The following is a 17,723-nucleotide window of genomic DNA, read 5'->3' as shown; positions in this document are numbered from 1 at the left end:
CTGGTGCTCAAAGGTTCAGTCAGAGTGCCGCTCAGATTCTAATGATTGCTCACTCAGCTCGAGTTTTCAAGCGTAACACCGGACAAGGGTGTAGTTAAGAGTGTAGATCACGCGCAGCTGTCACACCCGACGAGCTTTCAAGTGACACGGCGACACCTTACCCCACCTCATCCATCTCACGGGATAAGCACGTCAGCTAAAAGTGTTAAATGTAAATTGGGACTGGACGGGGTACTGGACTAGGGGGGGTCGCTCCAGCAGAAGACATGAGAGAGGGGATTAATCTGTGATGTTAAAATTGCGTCACACCTCATCACCAGCTGCACGTCGCCCGTGGCCGGATCAGAATTTCATGAAAAGCTGCACAGACACCCCCCACCCCCACCCCCAGTCTTTCTCTCCAATCATCCCGCTTTGCGTCCATCAGCTGAAAATGTCATTTTCCTTTAAGATGATGTAAGATATTACTACACGGGACGATTTTTTTCCCATTCTCTCTCTCTCTTGCACAGCTTGGAGCAACGTTATCTTGAGCCTGCCGCCGGTCCAAACGTTTCCGCACTCAGCAGTTTGGAGAGATGGATGCGCGCAGGAATCCCGATCCCATCCTCCTCATCTGTGCGAGAAACCTCCTCGCGCGTTTCAGTGTCTCAGGAGCCGGGAGCGTGGCAGCAGAGCGATGAGGTGCATGCACATTTGGTTTTTTCATTCTTTATTTGAGTTTATCTGGCTGAACTGGGGGACAAACGCAAACCAGTGACGCTCTCCACTGAAACTTGAGCGGAGATGTTTTTACTTTTTTGTGCTGTGAAATTTCTGAGTGAAGTGAGTATATTACATTTATCTGGAATCAAACTAGCAAATCAACGGAGTGGATGCGTGTAACTCGACGCTGGTTAGGATAATCGATTCCATTCAAAAGAAAAAAGAAAACGATGCACCGTGGTGGGTAGGCACGTTTACGCACGGGGTTAAAGGATGTACTGTAGACACACCTTGGGATTGTTCTGTCATGAGATACTGGATGCGAGTGCTGCAGCTTGCATCGAGACTGTGTGTTAGCTCTAAACGCATCGGCACCGTATGCAGCTACACCCTACACCCTAAACTTCTGGGACGTTTACGCTGCGTGATCGAGATTCGGATTTCTTACGGGATCGGACAAAAATGGCACTAAGCGAAAACTGCAAAACGCAACCCACAAAGGAGCAAGGCTCGGTGCAAAACCCTCCATCGGATGTGATTGAGCTAAACGTGGGTGGGCAGGTGTATTACACTCGCTATGGTACACTGACAAGCTTTTCAAATTCTCTACTTGGGAAGCTGTTCTCTAACAAGAAGGGGTCCTCGAATGACTTGTCCCGGGACCTCAGAGGACGCTATTTTATAGACAGAGATGGGTTTCTGTTTCGGTATATCCTGGATTACCTTAGAGACAAGCAAGTCGTCCTCCCTGATCACTTTCCTGAAAGAGGAAGGTTGAAAAGGGAGGCGGAATACTTTCAGCTGCCAGATTTGGTCAAACTTTTGTCATCCGAGGAGTCAAAACTATTCGCAGACGACTTGTACTACAGCGATTTGGACGATGCGTCGCAGGGCAGCGACCAGAGGTATTATCCCTCTTACTCCTTTGACAGGAGGTACGGCTACATCACGGTCGCCCTCAAAGGCGTTTGCGCAGCGGGAGGCAGAGAAAATCAAAGTGATGCCAAGGCCAGAAAGTTACCGAGAATCTTCATTAGCAGCAGAATTGGCTTGGCGAAAGAAGTGTTTGGAGACGCCCTGAATGAGAACAGGGACACGGACAGACCTCCGGACCGATACACCTGCAGATTTTACCTCAAGTTCAGACACCTGGAGAGGGCGTTTGACATGCTGTCAGAGAGCGGCTTTCACATTGTGGCCTGCAATTCGTCCCTGACCACGTCCCCGATCGCTCATTACCCGGATGACAGGGTCTGGTCCAATTACGCACAGTACATCTTCTACCGTGAGTGAAGATTTATTCCCACTCTGTTCTCTTAGAAGTGCTTACAAGCTGAGCTGGAGGCTTTCTGACCTTTAGGAGTAATCATAAGGCAACCATCACCAAAGTAAAACACAAACAACCCCAAATACGAATTAAAAATAAAGAAAACAAACGATTAAACAGGAACTAATGCCCTCCCCTCTCGCCCCCTCTAATAAATCCACATCCACATGTAATGCCTATCAGGAAGGGTGTTTTCACATGAAAAGACCATCCTGCTAGTTTGCCACTCGACAGTCAGTGTGATTTGAAGATTTACAAGGGTTGCTCACACCGCCAGGAGGCACGGTCGGATTGCAGCATTATCCTTTTAAATATTTGCATCCCTTACAGTGACTGACTTAAAACGTGTTCTGGGTCCGAGATAAGAGGCAAACCTGCCTACGGCCCTCGGAGGAGTTGAGTCACAATGCTGCTACACTTAAAGTACACATGCGTCATGCGTAAACATGTCTTATTGCTCACATTTTTGCCAGCCGCTGGGCGATGAATAATATAGCACCGGCGGGAAGGGGGGGGGGGGGGGGGGGGGAATCACATGGATGCTGCTACTGCTGCTTCTCTTGAATCAGCTTGTCTTTTCTTTTTTTCTTTTTTTTATTTGGAGACAAAGTTTGTTCATCAGCAAATAACCTAATTAGCTGCAAATATGGCTTGTCCCGTTGCGGAGGGAGGAGTTGGAGCATATGGCCAATTAAAAAGCACTTTGTTCATTATTCTGAACGGCTCCCCTTAGAAGAGCTGAATTAAATCCAGTTGGTGGGTCAGGGTTGGAGGTGCACGGTGGACTGAGGAAGACATGACATATGGTTTGGTAATGATTTACCAATAGCTTTGTTAATACGAGGTAATTATCACAGAGGGCTCTGCCTTGACCTGAGAAAACATCCAACCAGGCAGCTAGCAGGGTTTTCCTAAGTCATTCAACATTGTGGAGCACAACAACATATGGTGTAGGTGTTCACCCCATTCCCCATTAAGAAAGACTGTTCTGGGTCATGGGACAGCAGGAGGTGGATGAGAAGGTGGGAAGAGACAGAGGAGAAAACAAGAGCGGGATAAGAGAGGCACAATGTAAGAAGGCAAGCTGAAGCGAAGGGAAGAAAGGGGAGGCTGGCAGATGGAGGAGAGAGCTGCTGAGCGGGAGGGATGAGGGAGTAAAAGTTGCATGAGACCTGGCCATGGGGAGAAAGAACTGAGGCAGAAAGAAGAGAGAGGCAGCGGGAGCAAAAATAGATTAAAGTAAGGATCAGACAAGGAAGTTCATTGAGGCCGTGGGAGCGGGGAAGGGGTGGTAAAACATGGAAGCAGAGGGAGAGACAGGCTGGGTTTTCATTAGAAGACAGTAGATGAGGAGATAGTAAAACTATTGATGCACAGACATAGATAGATAGATAGATAGATAGATAGATAGATAGATAGATAGATAGATAGATAGATAGATAGATAGATAGATAGATAGATAGATAGATAGATAGATATGCATTTAATACACGCATGAGGAGACAAAGGCCTGATCCGTGTGATGTATAGGCACATCAAAGGTAGACAGGCGGGACAGGCCTTTCTTCACAGCAGCACAGCGGCCTGCATCCACTCTCAAAACTAATACTGTAACCTGATTCTGAATGTGGGACGCTGGCTGGCCTAGGGCAGGTAGTCCTAAGCTAAGAATGCATGTAGACAAGTGCACCTTCGGGGATGGCAGAAAACAGATGTGCTTTATTGTTGTTTTCAGCTGAACATTTTACTGCTCTCTTTTTATATACCCTCTCCTCCTTCTAACAGAGACTCACATAGAGGGGAAAATGGTCAGAGGGAGGATGGGTTTGTTGAGTCTCTAAGAAGAGCAATCCAGCGCGGCAAGAAAAAAAAGAAAATGGAAGAAAAAAAAAAACGGAGGACTTCCTTCCAGCCTGTCAGTTTCTTAGCATCATCCATGTTGCTCTTCTTGTTAAATGCGTCAGTTGTTTTCTGGCTCCACTGTCTGGCAGTATTAGTGTGGACTCCACATATTCATAATCTTTTCTGTTAACAGTCAGGGGACTTTTTCCTCTCATCATGTTAAGACACTCTTATCTCAGTTATTGTCATCCTCACCTGCCCTGTAGAATATGCTGCCAGCTTCTCCTCAGACTAAAACAAATGATATTTTCATCTAAAAGGGCAATCTCCTCAGGAGGCTGCAGCCATGATGAATGATTCACATTTAACCAAGCATGACTTGGACACCTTTTGAATAAACAACTGAAACTGCTAATGAACACACAGAGCAAACAGGACCGGGATCAGTACTTTGCTTTTAGAGGCTCATCCGATCAGCCGGGATCTTGCTTTGCAAGTTAGTCGTAATAGCAAGACAGTAAGGTGATTGAAGTCATACATAAAAAGTCATCATGAGATGAAAAATATCAATTATTTAAAATCCCAAGTCAAAACTGTGCAATTTAAAAGCTAAAAATGATTAAATCATAAGTAAAATATTTGATAAAAGTCAAAATTATAGCTTACTTAATCAAAATGAGAAGAGAAAAAACAGAAAAAATGGGAAAGATCATAAATTTTTGAGTGAGGAATTTAAATGTGGACGTCGTCATATGCTGACATTTTCAATTACACCCTGTGCAGAGAAATTTGACTCAGTGCATCAAAATATTAACCTACTTTGAGCGTTTTAATTATATCATTACACACTTTTCACCCCCCTCCCTTTGACTTGCAGAAATGGCCTTATATAAGTGATTCTGTCAAGTGACATCCCAGGCAGAGACGTAGGTTGTTTAGCATGATAGACATGTTTGCTGTTTTCCATTGGTAGTGACAACATTATCGTTGTAGTGATTAAAAACTCTAACCTCCCAGCTGGCATTTGGGACCGGTCCCCTCACTGCTAATTATCTCCGGGGAAAGAGGGGAGTGCTGCTGCTAATTAAAAAGCAATCTGTGATCCCAAAATATTTCCTCAACTGCCGTCATCCACCGAGGAATGAAAAAACAAACAAACTACCTATTTAAAGAGACACTCTAGGCACCATTACACCATAGGAGAACTTTCAGGGAATTCATAAATGAAAACTAGCTGTCATCTTGGACTAAATAATACCCTAACCTGCTCATCGGTGAAACCAGAGACATGCTCATCTTTCCCACTTTGAAAGAGCAGCGCAGAGAGCCTTGTCAAAATGGGAGATTTGTACAGTAAAGATGGAGGATGATTGTACTTCCTCTAGTCTGTTAATATAACTGTGCAGTCTTCATTTAGGCTGTGAAAGAGATGATGTTTGCCCATAATGGCTCCTGAACAATGGCCACAAAGCGGCAGGGAGAGACAGTGAAAGTAATCAATTGCTTGGGCGTAATGGAGGCAGAGATTGGACCGTCCCTGAGCTCCCACGGAGCCTGGTTGGAGTCTGGATGGATTGGCAGCGCCTACAAGAGATGGATGGTGTTCCCATGAATAACTCATACACGTCTTAAAGAGCACCTGGGCGGAAAAATGGTTGGAAGCAAGGCGAGGTTTGTGTGCATGTGCCATTTTTTTCCATCTCCCAAAGGTAACCGAACTTTGTGCGTGACATCAGCTCACAGAGGCAATCTGCTCCACCCTGGGAGTAAAGTATGAGTTTATTAAAAATCTCAAAGGGAAAATCGAGTCTTTGAAATCAATCGTTCTTTGAAAGATTATGTTGTGGCCTGTTTTGCGGCCCTGCCGCATGGTTTCTAAATGTTTGACCTTCTACAAGCTTTTATGATTTCTACCCAGTTTTAACCTAATTTTACTACAACACAAAGAGCTAGAACCCAACATGCAAGCTGGAACTGTTCATGTTTAAGACTGTCTGTGCATACTGATTGTCCTCTGGTTTAAGTATACTGTAAGACAAGTGCGTGACAAACTAATAATGCAATATAGATTATTATTGATGATGGATTTTAATCAGTCTTAAGCAAGTTGCACACTGAAATGAAAAGACTGGTCAAGCTTCAGATTTTAAGCTTTGTTGCTACTTTACCATGTTTCACTTCAGAGAAACTGAAAAAAAGTTTGAGTACATATTTAGGTCTTCACATCACTTTTTTTACTGAACATATATCCAAATAATCACATTTTTAATAACTGCCAGGAGATTCGTGGTGATATCTACATGTATTAGTTAGAAAAATTGCCATAAAGTGTGTGAAATTCTACAGTGCATAACCTTAAATGCTGTTTACTTGAAAAAAGTTCATTCTCATACTCTGAGCCAGAAAGAAACCGTTCCAGTTTTATTCCCATCTTTATTCCGAAGGTCATTACAGATGGGCTGTATTCATACATCATTCATAGCCTGATTTATAGAACATTTTGTTCCTAAAAAGATGGTGAAAATCTATTTTTTTCTAGCTGTTGAGAGTTTCTTTTCTGTTTTATTGAGTAATAAAATCCCAAATTCCCTCTGTATAGACCCTACAGTCTATATCAGCAAACTGAAACACAACTTTTTTAGCTGACTTCATCCAATAGAATAGATTGTTGTTCTGAAACATTTTGTGCACACTGCCTGAGATTCAGACATAATCGTCAATCGTTAATCAGCTAAGGAGGTTTTATGATTGTATCTAACCCTTTTCTCATATTTCTCTGAAGAGTCTCCCCCGTTAATGGAATTGTGCAGGCAGCACTTACACAGAAGTTATTATTTTAGTCTCTGCTTCTGCTATTTCTGCTCTTTGAATCTGCTGGAGAGCAGGTATAACAGCTCTTTCTGTCTGACATTTAACACCTTTACGATCCCTCCAGAGATACTTAATGGCTGCTCGGATGTGAAAGTCTTCACATTATGGGCAGGACTGAGTGTTTTCTGAAGAAAAGGGGAGCCCCTGTGTTGGTATGCAGACGGAGACCTTTGTATATTAGTCACTGGCATGTTATAGGTTTTTTGAAGGTGTGTGGCATTCTGCAGTCACCAACCAGTTCATTAAGTTGAACTTTCTTTTGCCTTTAGAACTTCCTTAATTTTTCATGGCATAGACTGAGATCTGGTGACTGTGGAAGTCATTTGAGTACAGTGAACCCTTTGTCAAGTTCAAGGAAGCAGTTTGAGATGATTTGAGCTTTGTGACATGAAAATCCTGCTGCAAGCAGCCATCATTGATGGGTACACTGTAGTCATAAAGTGATGGACATGGTCAGCAACAATACTTTAGGCTGTCTTTTTTTAAAGACATTTTAAAGACTTTATTTAATCTTGTTACAGCAGCACAAGGGTCAGGAAGAAAAAGTGAATTAGAAACATATTATAAAAAAATAAGATGAAATAGGTATAATAGTGTACAAAAATACGTACAAATATGCACAAATTGTTACTATATCGAGTAAGACCCTCTATACTCAATGCTCATGTGGAACTAAGGGGCCAAAAGAGTTCCAAAAAGTCCCATTGTTCCATTTTGATGAGCCCGTTTGAACTGTAGCCTCAGCTTCCTGTTCTTAGCTGATGACACTTGCACTTGCTGTGGTCTTCTGCTGCTATAACCAATCTGCTGCCATGCCATGTAGACGGTGTCTACATGTCTAAATACACCTAGCTGCTGACATGTGATTGCCTAATTTGATATTGGAGGTAACAAACAGTTGAACGGGTGTACCTAATAAAGTGGCCAGTGAATGTAGTTGATAAAGTATGCACAGTCTCGTACTCAAACTCATTGCTCAGTGTACTTTCTTAGATTTCCCTCTTTGACTAAAACCAACCTGACAGGGAGAGGGACCACAAACCCCTACCCTCCACGTTCTCCTGAGGCATCATTTAAGTGATGAATAGAGCACTGCAAACTACTCGGGACACGTCCTCCCTTCATCTCGCTTCATCAGTGCTTGTGCAGAAGAGGGGTGTGGCTCTGGGTCAGGGGACAGGCCTACAGGGAGAGGCTGATATAGACATTTCAATCTGCCTGCTATGCTTGTTCATCTCCCTGTCAGGGAGACACTCAGCGGACAGCCACCCTCTGACTCGGGAGGGGAGAGCACCCGCTTGTCATTAACAATCAGCCAGTCATGCTGTCACTGTCCTCATGGAAGGGAGATAATTTGAGCCAGAGCAATGAAAAACAACAAGCCATGCTTTGTGTCCTTGAATTAGGTCGCGTAGTGCTTTTTTGGGACGGGTTACCCCAACTTCCCAGCTCTTTCTCATCACTGCTGCTAATAATGGTTGTTTCAGTACATTAGGGTGGCTGCATGGAGGTAATTAATATTGACAAATTCAAATGTATGCAAATATTACAGACTTTATTATACACGGCAGGAGGTTTGACACAAACTGCTGAAGTGATACTTCTGTGGCAAATAAGACTATCTTGGTGAAATGGATTACCCTCTCCGTGTAAGGACAATCGCTGCCTTTGCAAGACAATTCTTTATTTTTCTGCTCCAAGGACATGCTGACCTAAATTGTGAGCTAACAAGCATGTAAACTACACTCTTCCCGAGGCAGGAAGATATATATATATATATATATATATATATATATATATATATATATATATATATCCTCCTTCTAACAGAGACTCACATAGAGGGGAAAATGGTCAGAGGGAGGATGGGTTTGTTGAGTCTCTAAGAAGAGCAATCCAGCGCGGCAAGAAAAAAAAGAAAATGGAAGAAAAAAAAAAACGGAGGACTTCCTTCCAGCCTGTCAGTTTCTTAGCATCATCCATGTTGCTCTTCTTGTTAAATGCGTCAGTTGTTTTCTGGCTCCACTGTCTGGCAGTATTAGTGTGGACTCCACATATTCATAATCTTTTCTGTTAACAGTCAGGGGACTTTTTCCTCTCATCATGTTAAGACACTCTTATCTCAGTTATTGTCATCCTCACCTGCCCTGTAGAATATGCTGCCAGCTTCTCCTCAGACTAAAACAAATGATATTTTCATCTAAAAGGGCAATCTCCTCAGGAGGCTGCAGCCATGATGAATGATTCACATTTAACCAAGCATGACTTGGACACCTTTTGAATAAACAACTGAAACTGCTAATGAACACACAGAGCAAACAGGACCGGGATCAGTACTTTGCTTTTAGAGGCTCATCCGATCAGCCGGGATCTTGCTTTGCAAGTTAGTCGTAATAGCAAGACAGTAAGGTGATTGAAGTCATACATAAAAAGTCATCATGAGATGAAAAATATCAATTATTTAAAATCCCAAGTCAAAACTGTGCAATTTAAAAGCTAAAAATGATTAAATCATAAGTAAAATATTTGATAAAAGTCAAAATTATAGCTTACTTAATCAAAATGAGAAGAGAAAAAACAGAAAAAATGGGAAAGATCATAAATTTTTGAGTGAGGAATTTAAATGTGGACGTCGTCATATGCTGACATTTTCAATTACACCCTGTGCAGAGAAATTTGACTCAGTGCATCAAAATATTAACCTACTTTGAGCGTTTTAATTATATCATTACACACTTTTCACCCCCCTCCCTTTGACTTGCAGAAATGGCCTTATATAAGTGATTCTGTCAAGTGACATCCCAGGCAGAGACGTAGGTTGTTTAGCATGATAGACATGTTTGCTGTTTTCCATTGGTAGTGACAACATTATCGTTGTAGTGATTAAAAACTCTAACCTCCCAGCTGGCATTTGGGACCGGTCCCCTCACTGCTAATTATCTCCGGGGAAAGAGGGGAGTGCTGCTGCTAATTAAAAAGCAATCTGTGATCCCAAAATATTTCCTCAACTGCCGTCATCCACCGAGGAATGAAAAAACAAACAAACTACCTATTTAAAGAGACACTCTAGGCACCATTACACCATAGGAGAACTTTCAGGGAATTCATAAATGAAAACTAGCTGTCATCTTGGACTAAATAATACCCTAACCTGCTCATCGGTGAAACCAGAGACATGCTCATCTTTCCCACTTTGAAAGAGCAGCGCAGAGAGCCTTGTCAAAATGGGAGATTTGTACAGTAAAGATGGAGGATGATTGTACTTCCTCTAGTCTGTTAATATAACTGTGCAGTCTTCATTTAGGCTGTGAAAGAGATGATGTTTGCCCATAATGGCTCCTGAACAATGGCCACAAAGCGGCAGGGAGAGACAGTGAAAGTAATCAATTGCTTGGGCGTAATGGAGGCAGAGATTGGACCGTCCCTGAGCTCCCACGGAGCCTGGTTGGAGTCTGGATGGATTGGCAGCGCCTACAAGAGATGGATGGTGTTCCCATGAATAACTCATACACGTCTTAAAGAGCACCTGGGCGGAAAAATGGTTGGAAGCAAGGCGAGGTTTGTGTGCATGTGCCATTTTTTTCCATCTCCCAAAGGTAACCGAACTTTGTGCGTGACATCAGCTCACAGAGGCAATCTGCTCCACCCTGGGAGTAAAGTATGAGTTTATTAAAAATCTCAAAGGGAAAATCGAGTCTTTGAAATCAATCGTTCTTTGAAAGATTATGTTGTGGCCTGTTTTGCGGCCCTGCCGCATGGTTTCTAAATGTTTGACCTTCTACAAGCTTTTATGATTTCTACCCAGTTTTAACCTAATTTTACTACAACACAAAGAGCTAGAACCCAACATGCAAGCTGGAACTGTTCATGTTTAAGACTGTCTGTGCATACTGATTGTCCTCTGGTTTAAGTATACTGTAAGACAAGTGCGTGACAAACTAATAATGCAATATAGATTATTATTGATGATGGATTTTAATCAGTCTTAAGCAAGTTGCACACTGAAATGAAAAGACTGGTCAAGCTTCAGATTTTAAGCTTTGTTGCTACTTTACCATGTTTCACTTCAGAGAAACTGAAAAAAAGTTTGAGTACATATTTAGGTCTTCACATCACTTTTTTTACTGAACATATATCCAAATAATCACATTTTTAATAACTGCCAGGAGATTCGTGGTGATATCTACATGTATTAGTTAGAAAAATTGCCATAAAGTGTGTGAAATTCTACAGTGCATAACCTTAAATGCTGTTTACTTGAAAAAAGTTCATTCTCATACTCTGAGCCAGAAAGAAACCGTTCCAGTTTTATTCCCATCTTTATTCCGAAGGTCATTACAGATGGGCTGTATTCATACATCATTCATAGCCTGATTTATAGAACATTTTGTTCCTAAAAAGATGGTGAAAATCTATTTTTTTCTAGCTGTTGAGAGTTTCTTTTCTGTTTTATTGAGTAATAAAATCCCAAATTCCCTCTGTATAGACCCTACAGTCTATATCAGCAAACTGAAACACAACTTTTTTAGCTGACTTCATCCAATAGAATAGATTGTTGTTCTGAAACATTTTGTGCACACTGCCTGAGATTCAGACATAATCGTCAATCGTTAATCAGCTAAGGAGGTTTTATGATTGTATCTAACCCTTTTCTCATATTTCTCTGAAGAGTCTCCCCCGTTAATGGAATTGTGCAGGCAGCACTTACACAGAAGTTATTATTTTAGTCTCTGCTTCTGCTATTTCTGCTCTTTGAATCTGCTGGAGAGCAGGTATAACAGCTCTTTCTGTCTGACATTTAACACCTTTACGATCCCTCCAGAGATACTTAATGGCTGCTCGGATGTGAAAGTCTTCACATTATGGGCAGGACTGAGTGTTTTCTGAAGAAAAGGGGAGCCCCTGTGTTGGTATGCAGACGGAGACCTTTGTATATTAGTCACTGGCATGTTATAGGTTTTTTGAAGGTGTGTGGCATTCTGCAGTCACCAACCAGTTCATTAAGTTGAACTTTCTTTTGCCTTTAGAACTTCCTTAATTTTTCATGGCATAGACTGAGATCTGGTGACTGTGGAAGTCATTTGAGTACAGTGAACCCTTTGTCAAGTTCAAGGAAGCAGTTTGAGATGATTTGAGCTTTGTGACATGAAAATCCTGCTGCAAGCAGCCATCATTGATGGGTACACTGTAGTCATAAAGTGATGGACATGGTCAGCAACAATACTTTAGGCTGTCTTTTTTTAAAGACATTTTAAAGACTTTATTTAATCTTGTTACAGCAGCACAAGGGTCAGGAAGAAAAAGTGAATTAGAAACATATTATAAAAAAATAAGATGAAATAGGTATAATAGTGTACAAAAATACGTACAAATATGCACAAATTGTTACTATATCGAGTAAGACCCTCTATACTCAATGCTCATGTGGAACTAAGGGGCCAAAAGAGTTCCAAAAAGTCCCATTGTTCCATTTTGATGAGCCCGTTTGAACTGTAGCCTCAGCTTCCTGTTCTTAGCTGATGACACTTGCACTTGCTGTGGTCTTCTGCTGCTATAACCAATCTGCTGCCATGCCATGTAGACGGTGTCTACATGTCTAAATACACCTAGCTGCTGACATGTGATTGCCTAATTTGATATTGGAGGTAACAAACAGTTGAACGGGTGTACCTAATAAAGTGGCCAGTGAATGTAGTTGATAAAGTATGCACAGTCTCGTACTCAAACTCATTGCTCAGTGTACTTTCTTAGATTTCCCTCTTTGACTAAAACCAACCTGACAGGGAGAGGGACCACAAACCCCTACCCTCCACGTTCTCCTGAGGCATCATTTAAGTGATGAATAGAGCACTGCAAACTACTCGGGACACGTCCTCCCTTCATCTCGCTTCATCAGTGCTTGTGCAGAAGAGGGGTGTGGCTCTGGGTCAGGGGACAGGCCTACAGGGAGAGGCTGATATAGACATTTCAATCTGCCTGCTATGCTTGTTCATCTCCCTGTCAGGGAGACACTCAGCGGACAGCCACCCTCTGACTCGGGAGGGGAGAGCACCCGCTTGTCATTAACAATCAGCCAGTCATGCTGTCACTGTCCTCATGGAAGGGAGATAATTTGAGCCAGAGCAATGAAAAACAACAAGCCATGCTTTGTGTCCTTGAATTAGGTCGCGTAGTGCTTTTTTGGGACGGGTTACCCCAACTTCCCAGCTCTTTCTCATCACTGCTGCTAATAATGGTTGTTTCAGTACATTAGGGTGGCTGCATGGAGGTAATTAATATTGACAAATTCAAATGTATGCAAATATTACAGACTTTATTATACACGGCAGGAGGTTTGACACAAACTGCTGAAGTGATACTTCTGTGGCAAATAAGACTATCTTGGTGAAATGGATTACCCTCTCCGTGTAAGGACAATCGCTGCCTTTGCAAGACAATTCTTTATTTTTCTGCTCCAAGGACATGCTGACCTAAATTGTGAGCTAACAAGCATGTAAACTACACTCTTCCCGAGGCAGGAAGATATATATATATATATATATATATATATATATATATATATATATATATATATATATATATATATATATATATATATATATATATATATTTGCGTAACTGGATATAGAGGTTGAAAAATATAAGATGAGAAAGTTGTATGAGCTTACTCTCTGAATAGCTGTATGATGCATGAATATGCATATTCATCCTCCAACACCAAGTTAATAAACGGGCCAATTTTCTACATTTTTTCTTCTTCTTTTTTTGTTTTGCTTCACGCCCAAAGTCTTGGCCTGAAAATATTATTTCATAAGAGAAAACACAGCAACTGAAGCTTCATACTCTCAGGTCTCACAGGCTTCTCTTGTGTTTGCACAAATAACAGACAGTAATGAAAGCGAACAGAAGCAGACGTGTTTATTTCAGAATTTTTAACGTATCTTTGTGCCTGACTCCAACAGCTTTGATGCGAAATGCTTTTTGTGTGTGTGTGTTCCAAACTTTCATCCGTGTAGATTGAGGGCACAGTTCACACCATATTCACATTTAAAAAGCAGATCTGGGTCACTCACATCTGAGCGGGACATAAATTGCATTCTGGCCTTGTGGATTTGTACTATAACAATGTGAAACTGCTGAGCGATGACTCTTTCTTGTTGCCTTTTTTAAAAAAAAATTATTTTGCCTCTCAACTTTCACCACATGATTCTGCAGAGTCTCTTTCAGATTGCATGACTGGAGCACGCCGCTGCTCTGCCTTTAAAGCTGCCATCATCAGACACCTCTGATGACTCAGTTTGGGAGCACAGTTAAAACCAACCTCTCCTCCTCCCCCCAGTGTCTGGCAAGAATTCCTCTGACATTTTGCATTTGAGTTTGTCAGATCGCTGTGCCTTCAGTCATGTCCTACTTTTCTGCCATTTAAAACCTTTAAACACCTATAAGCGAATGCACAGTTCGCTGGAACCGTGTAAACCTGGCCTCTTCAGGCACGGGGGACAAGCGTTCCCACTCTCCTCAGATGTGGAGAGGATACCCGGTGTGACAGTCCTGCTCGCGCCCCGTGCTCTGTGCAGAGCTCGACTCCCTCTCTCTGTGTTATTTATGAGAAGTGCAGGCACAGCCCAAGTCCAGTGGACCAGCCCTAGTCAGTTAATGTGGTTGGAATATGAGCTCTTAGACGGGGTGTATAGATCTGAGAAAAAAAAACACATTACAATCAATGGCTTCCCTGAAAAGATACCAGAGTATATCACACCCACCCAGTTGCTTAAATGCACCTGTGTTTCCTGAAAGTCTCTTAGTTGTTTACTGACTAGGCTCTGATGGCAGAAATAAGAACCTCACAACTTCTCCCCAAACGCTCAGATTTGTCTTTGTGTTACTGGCCGCGTGGCAACAGACCATTTCCGTATCCATGCTCCAGCAACACGAATTGTTATGGAAAACAAAAATAAAATGGCAAAAACAGGTGCTTCTCAACCTCATCAGTGGCTTTGATACAATCCATTCCCCTGCATGGGCTCAGAAATTTCATGCTGCTATTATTGGGTGTTGGCTAGTTTCCTAAACGGGTTTCCCCCTCTGGACTACAGCATCCATCCATTTCGAAACAATGCTCAGCCTCCTCCTCTTGATCCTCCTTGCTAAAGAGCCTGCATCCATTTGCCTGGTGCTGTTTGTCTGCCGGATTCAGTGGGATTCATCTTGTGGAAAGGGGAGGGGTGGGATTGGCATGCTGATTGGCCTCTTTACTCATGGATTAGCCATTAAAAAGCTGTTAGTGACTCTCTCACTATCAGCGCAATGCAATCATCGAGCTACAGATAAGGTCATTATTACTGTCTGCGCAGAGAGGTTAAAATCCCCCTTGAACTATGCTCAGTTTAAATTGGCGCGTGCACTGGAGGGAGTAATGGACAAATTATTGCTCCCTCTGAGATATCACTGCTATTGGGTCTGTATGATAACATTGCGGGGGAAAGCCATTAACATGTTTCTGTGTCCATGAGTTTATTCCTCATATGCTGGTGTTTACGCATTTCAACCTAAATGAGACATACTGTGGCTATTTTTGGAAATGAAAGACAGCTACAGTGTTTGCTGCCTTTACTTGAACATTTCACAAGCCAGCGGGCAGTACTGTACAGTCCATAATTAGCCGTGTAGGAGGATGTGAGATGAGACAAGAAGAAGGTACGGGCAGAAAAACAAAAGACTACAAAAAAAAATCTTTAGTTTGTACCTGTTTGCTGCTCACTGCAGAGCGTGAGTCACTGTTCCCAAAATTCATGATAAGAGATTACAGCACATCAGAGGTCTACATACATCCACCCATCCTGCAACATGCACTGACCTGACTCTAACACCAGCTGAGATAAATTGTGCTTTGTTTGCCTACATTTTTCTGGCCCGGTGGCTCCCCCAGAGGTGTAAAACATAATCCCAGACTTATTTGACTGAGTGATCAGAAAACACAAAAATCATGCGCCACCTCCTTGGCAGCCAGGGTTACAGCTCCAATAAGAAGCTGCAACAGCAGAGCAGATTGCTTTGGCTCCGAGACAAGCTTCGCCTTGGGAAAAGGTCTTTAAGGGAGTTGCACTGAGCTGCACTGAGCTCCGAGGTTCTTCTTATCAGGGGATGCAATATGCACAGCCCACCAGCTCTTTGAAATTCAGCAATTAAATGTCAAAGTCAATACCTCGCATGTTCTTACAGCTGTGGCCTTCTTTGAATAATTGAAAGATACTCGTGTGGACACCGAAACTGCTGTGTAGGCATTTGTCAGCATTTGCTTGTTCACTCCAACTGTTTCGGTCGATTACTGTGGGGATTTGTCTCCGTAAAGACTGTTTGCGGTGGTTTTCTGCAAACTGCATGTGGTCGGACCCCACTGACGAACCTTTTTGCATTGTCTTGTAGGCGGACCTTCTCGGTGGTCGTCCTCTCACTGTGACTGCTGCTGCAAGAGCCACAAAAGCGAGCGCGAGGGAGAGAGCGGCACATCCTACAACGACCTTTCCACATCCTGCTCCGAGACCCAGTCAGAGGCCAGTTCCCCTCAAGGAACCGTGATCTGCGGGCCCGTGAGCCGGCACTCCAACATCCAGACGCTGGACCGGCCGGTGCCTAAAGGACCGGTTCACATGCTGCAGCAGGCAGAGATGCGCCGCAAGACTGACATGCTACGCGTGAGAACCTTCGGAGTGCGGGAGCGAGAGGCCGCGAAAAGGAAAGCGAACAAGGAGAAGATGACTCCCGAGCAGGAGCTGGAGAAATGTATCCAAGACTTCCAGCGCATTAGGATTCCCGATCACTTTCCGGAAAGGAAGTACATGTGGCAATCAGAGCTTCTGAGGAAGTACCATCTCTAAATATAAGTGTGGAGGAGAGGCAAGAGAGAGTGAGAGATGGTGCCGTAGTATCATTTAACCATCAGTGGAGAGCATTAAACTGCATAGGCAATACACTGCACCCTCTAAGACACATACTGTACTAGAAAAAAACAAAACAAAACTGTGGCCACTTTTCTGCCAGGATGACTAGCCAAGCACACACAGTATGAGGCAGTGTGAGTCATTTATTTGTGAGGTATGCACAGTGTTGTGTACGATATGCACATGTGTAAATCAGGTTTCTCCTGCTGGGGCTGACATCACACACACACACACACACCCTGTTCTCGCTTCGCAGAGCTGAGAGGCAGGAAACACTACCACTGACAACAAAGCAACCTCAGGGGCAACATCATTTCAGTTCATCAACTCACCACATACTGTATGTGCAATAGCCCACAATAGCTGTTTTCTAAATGGATGTACCCAGATGGTGCTGTGAGTTAGCAACGGATTATCACTATACTTCACCGACGCAACATATACTTATAGTACGATTTGAAAGCATCACTGCATGTCATTTCACTCTTATCATAATTATGCAATATCAAGCAAAGTTTAAATTCACCGTTTCGTGTGACAGGTAAAAGTGGCGTGTCAGGACCGAGGCCGACTTCACCAAGGAAAGCACTGCCTAGATATGTTTTGCCTTTGTGAAACTTTTTGTCCATTGACGTCATTATGTGTTGGATAGCTGATGTTGTGTAGGTAGAGTGTATAATGCCAATGGATACTGATCTAATCCTTGATTGTATGTGTGCATAAAAAAAGTAAATAAATGAGTTAGAATTCTGTTCCTTCATAATGAGCCTTCTTCAAAACTTTTAAAACTTTTAACCAATGATGACCTTCTCCCCTAACCAGAGTTGCTGGAACTCAAATTGTGTACTTCAGTACTTACACTCGCTATTTTGTTTCTAAGAGTGCTTTAAGAGATTGATATAGCTTCTGGGTCTGAGAAGCCAACGCAGCAGTACCTTTAACCTGCATTCCTTCTAATGGCCAGCAGCTCATTTTGTAACTCATGGTGGTTATTAGAGTCAGAAAGAAGGATTATCCAGGGTGTGTGTGTGTGTACT

General features: G+C 42.7%; 1 protein-coding gene across 1 annotated transcript; it reads left to right on the top strand.

The window, feature by feature from the left end:
- The first annotated feature begins 407 nt into the window (after positions 1-407).
- On the top strand, positions 408-17,432 carry LOC134640245 (BTB/POZ domain-containing protein KCTD16-like). Its single transcript, XM_063491896.1, has 2 exons — positions 408-1,990; positions 16,172-17,432. The coding sequence occupies exons 1-2, from the start codon at positions 1,168-1,170 to the stop codon at positions 16,621-16,623; spliced, it is 1,275 nt and encodes a 424-aa protein (XP_063347966.1). The 5' UTR covers positions 408-1,167; the 3' UTR covers positions 16,624-17,432.
- Positions 17,433-17,723: the final 291 nt, after the last annotated feature.

Source organism: Pelmatolapia mariae, linkage group LG2 (assembly GCF_036321145.2).
Source record: "Pelmatolapia mariae isolate MD_Pm_ZW linkage group LG2, Pm_UMD_F_2, whole genome shotgun sequence".
NCBI classification, from domain to species: Eukaryota; Metazoa; Chordata; class Actinopteri; order Cichliformes; family Cichlidae; genus Pelmatolapia; species Pelmatolapia mariae.
The sequence above is the reverse complement of the archived record's forward strand: the minus strand, read 5'-3'. Positions and strand labels throughout refer to the sequence as shown.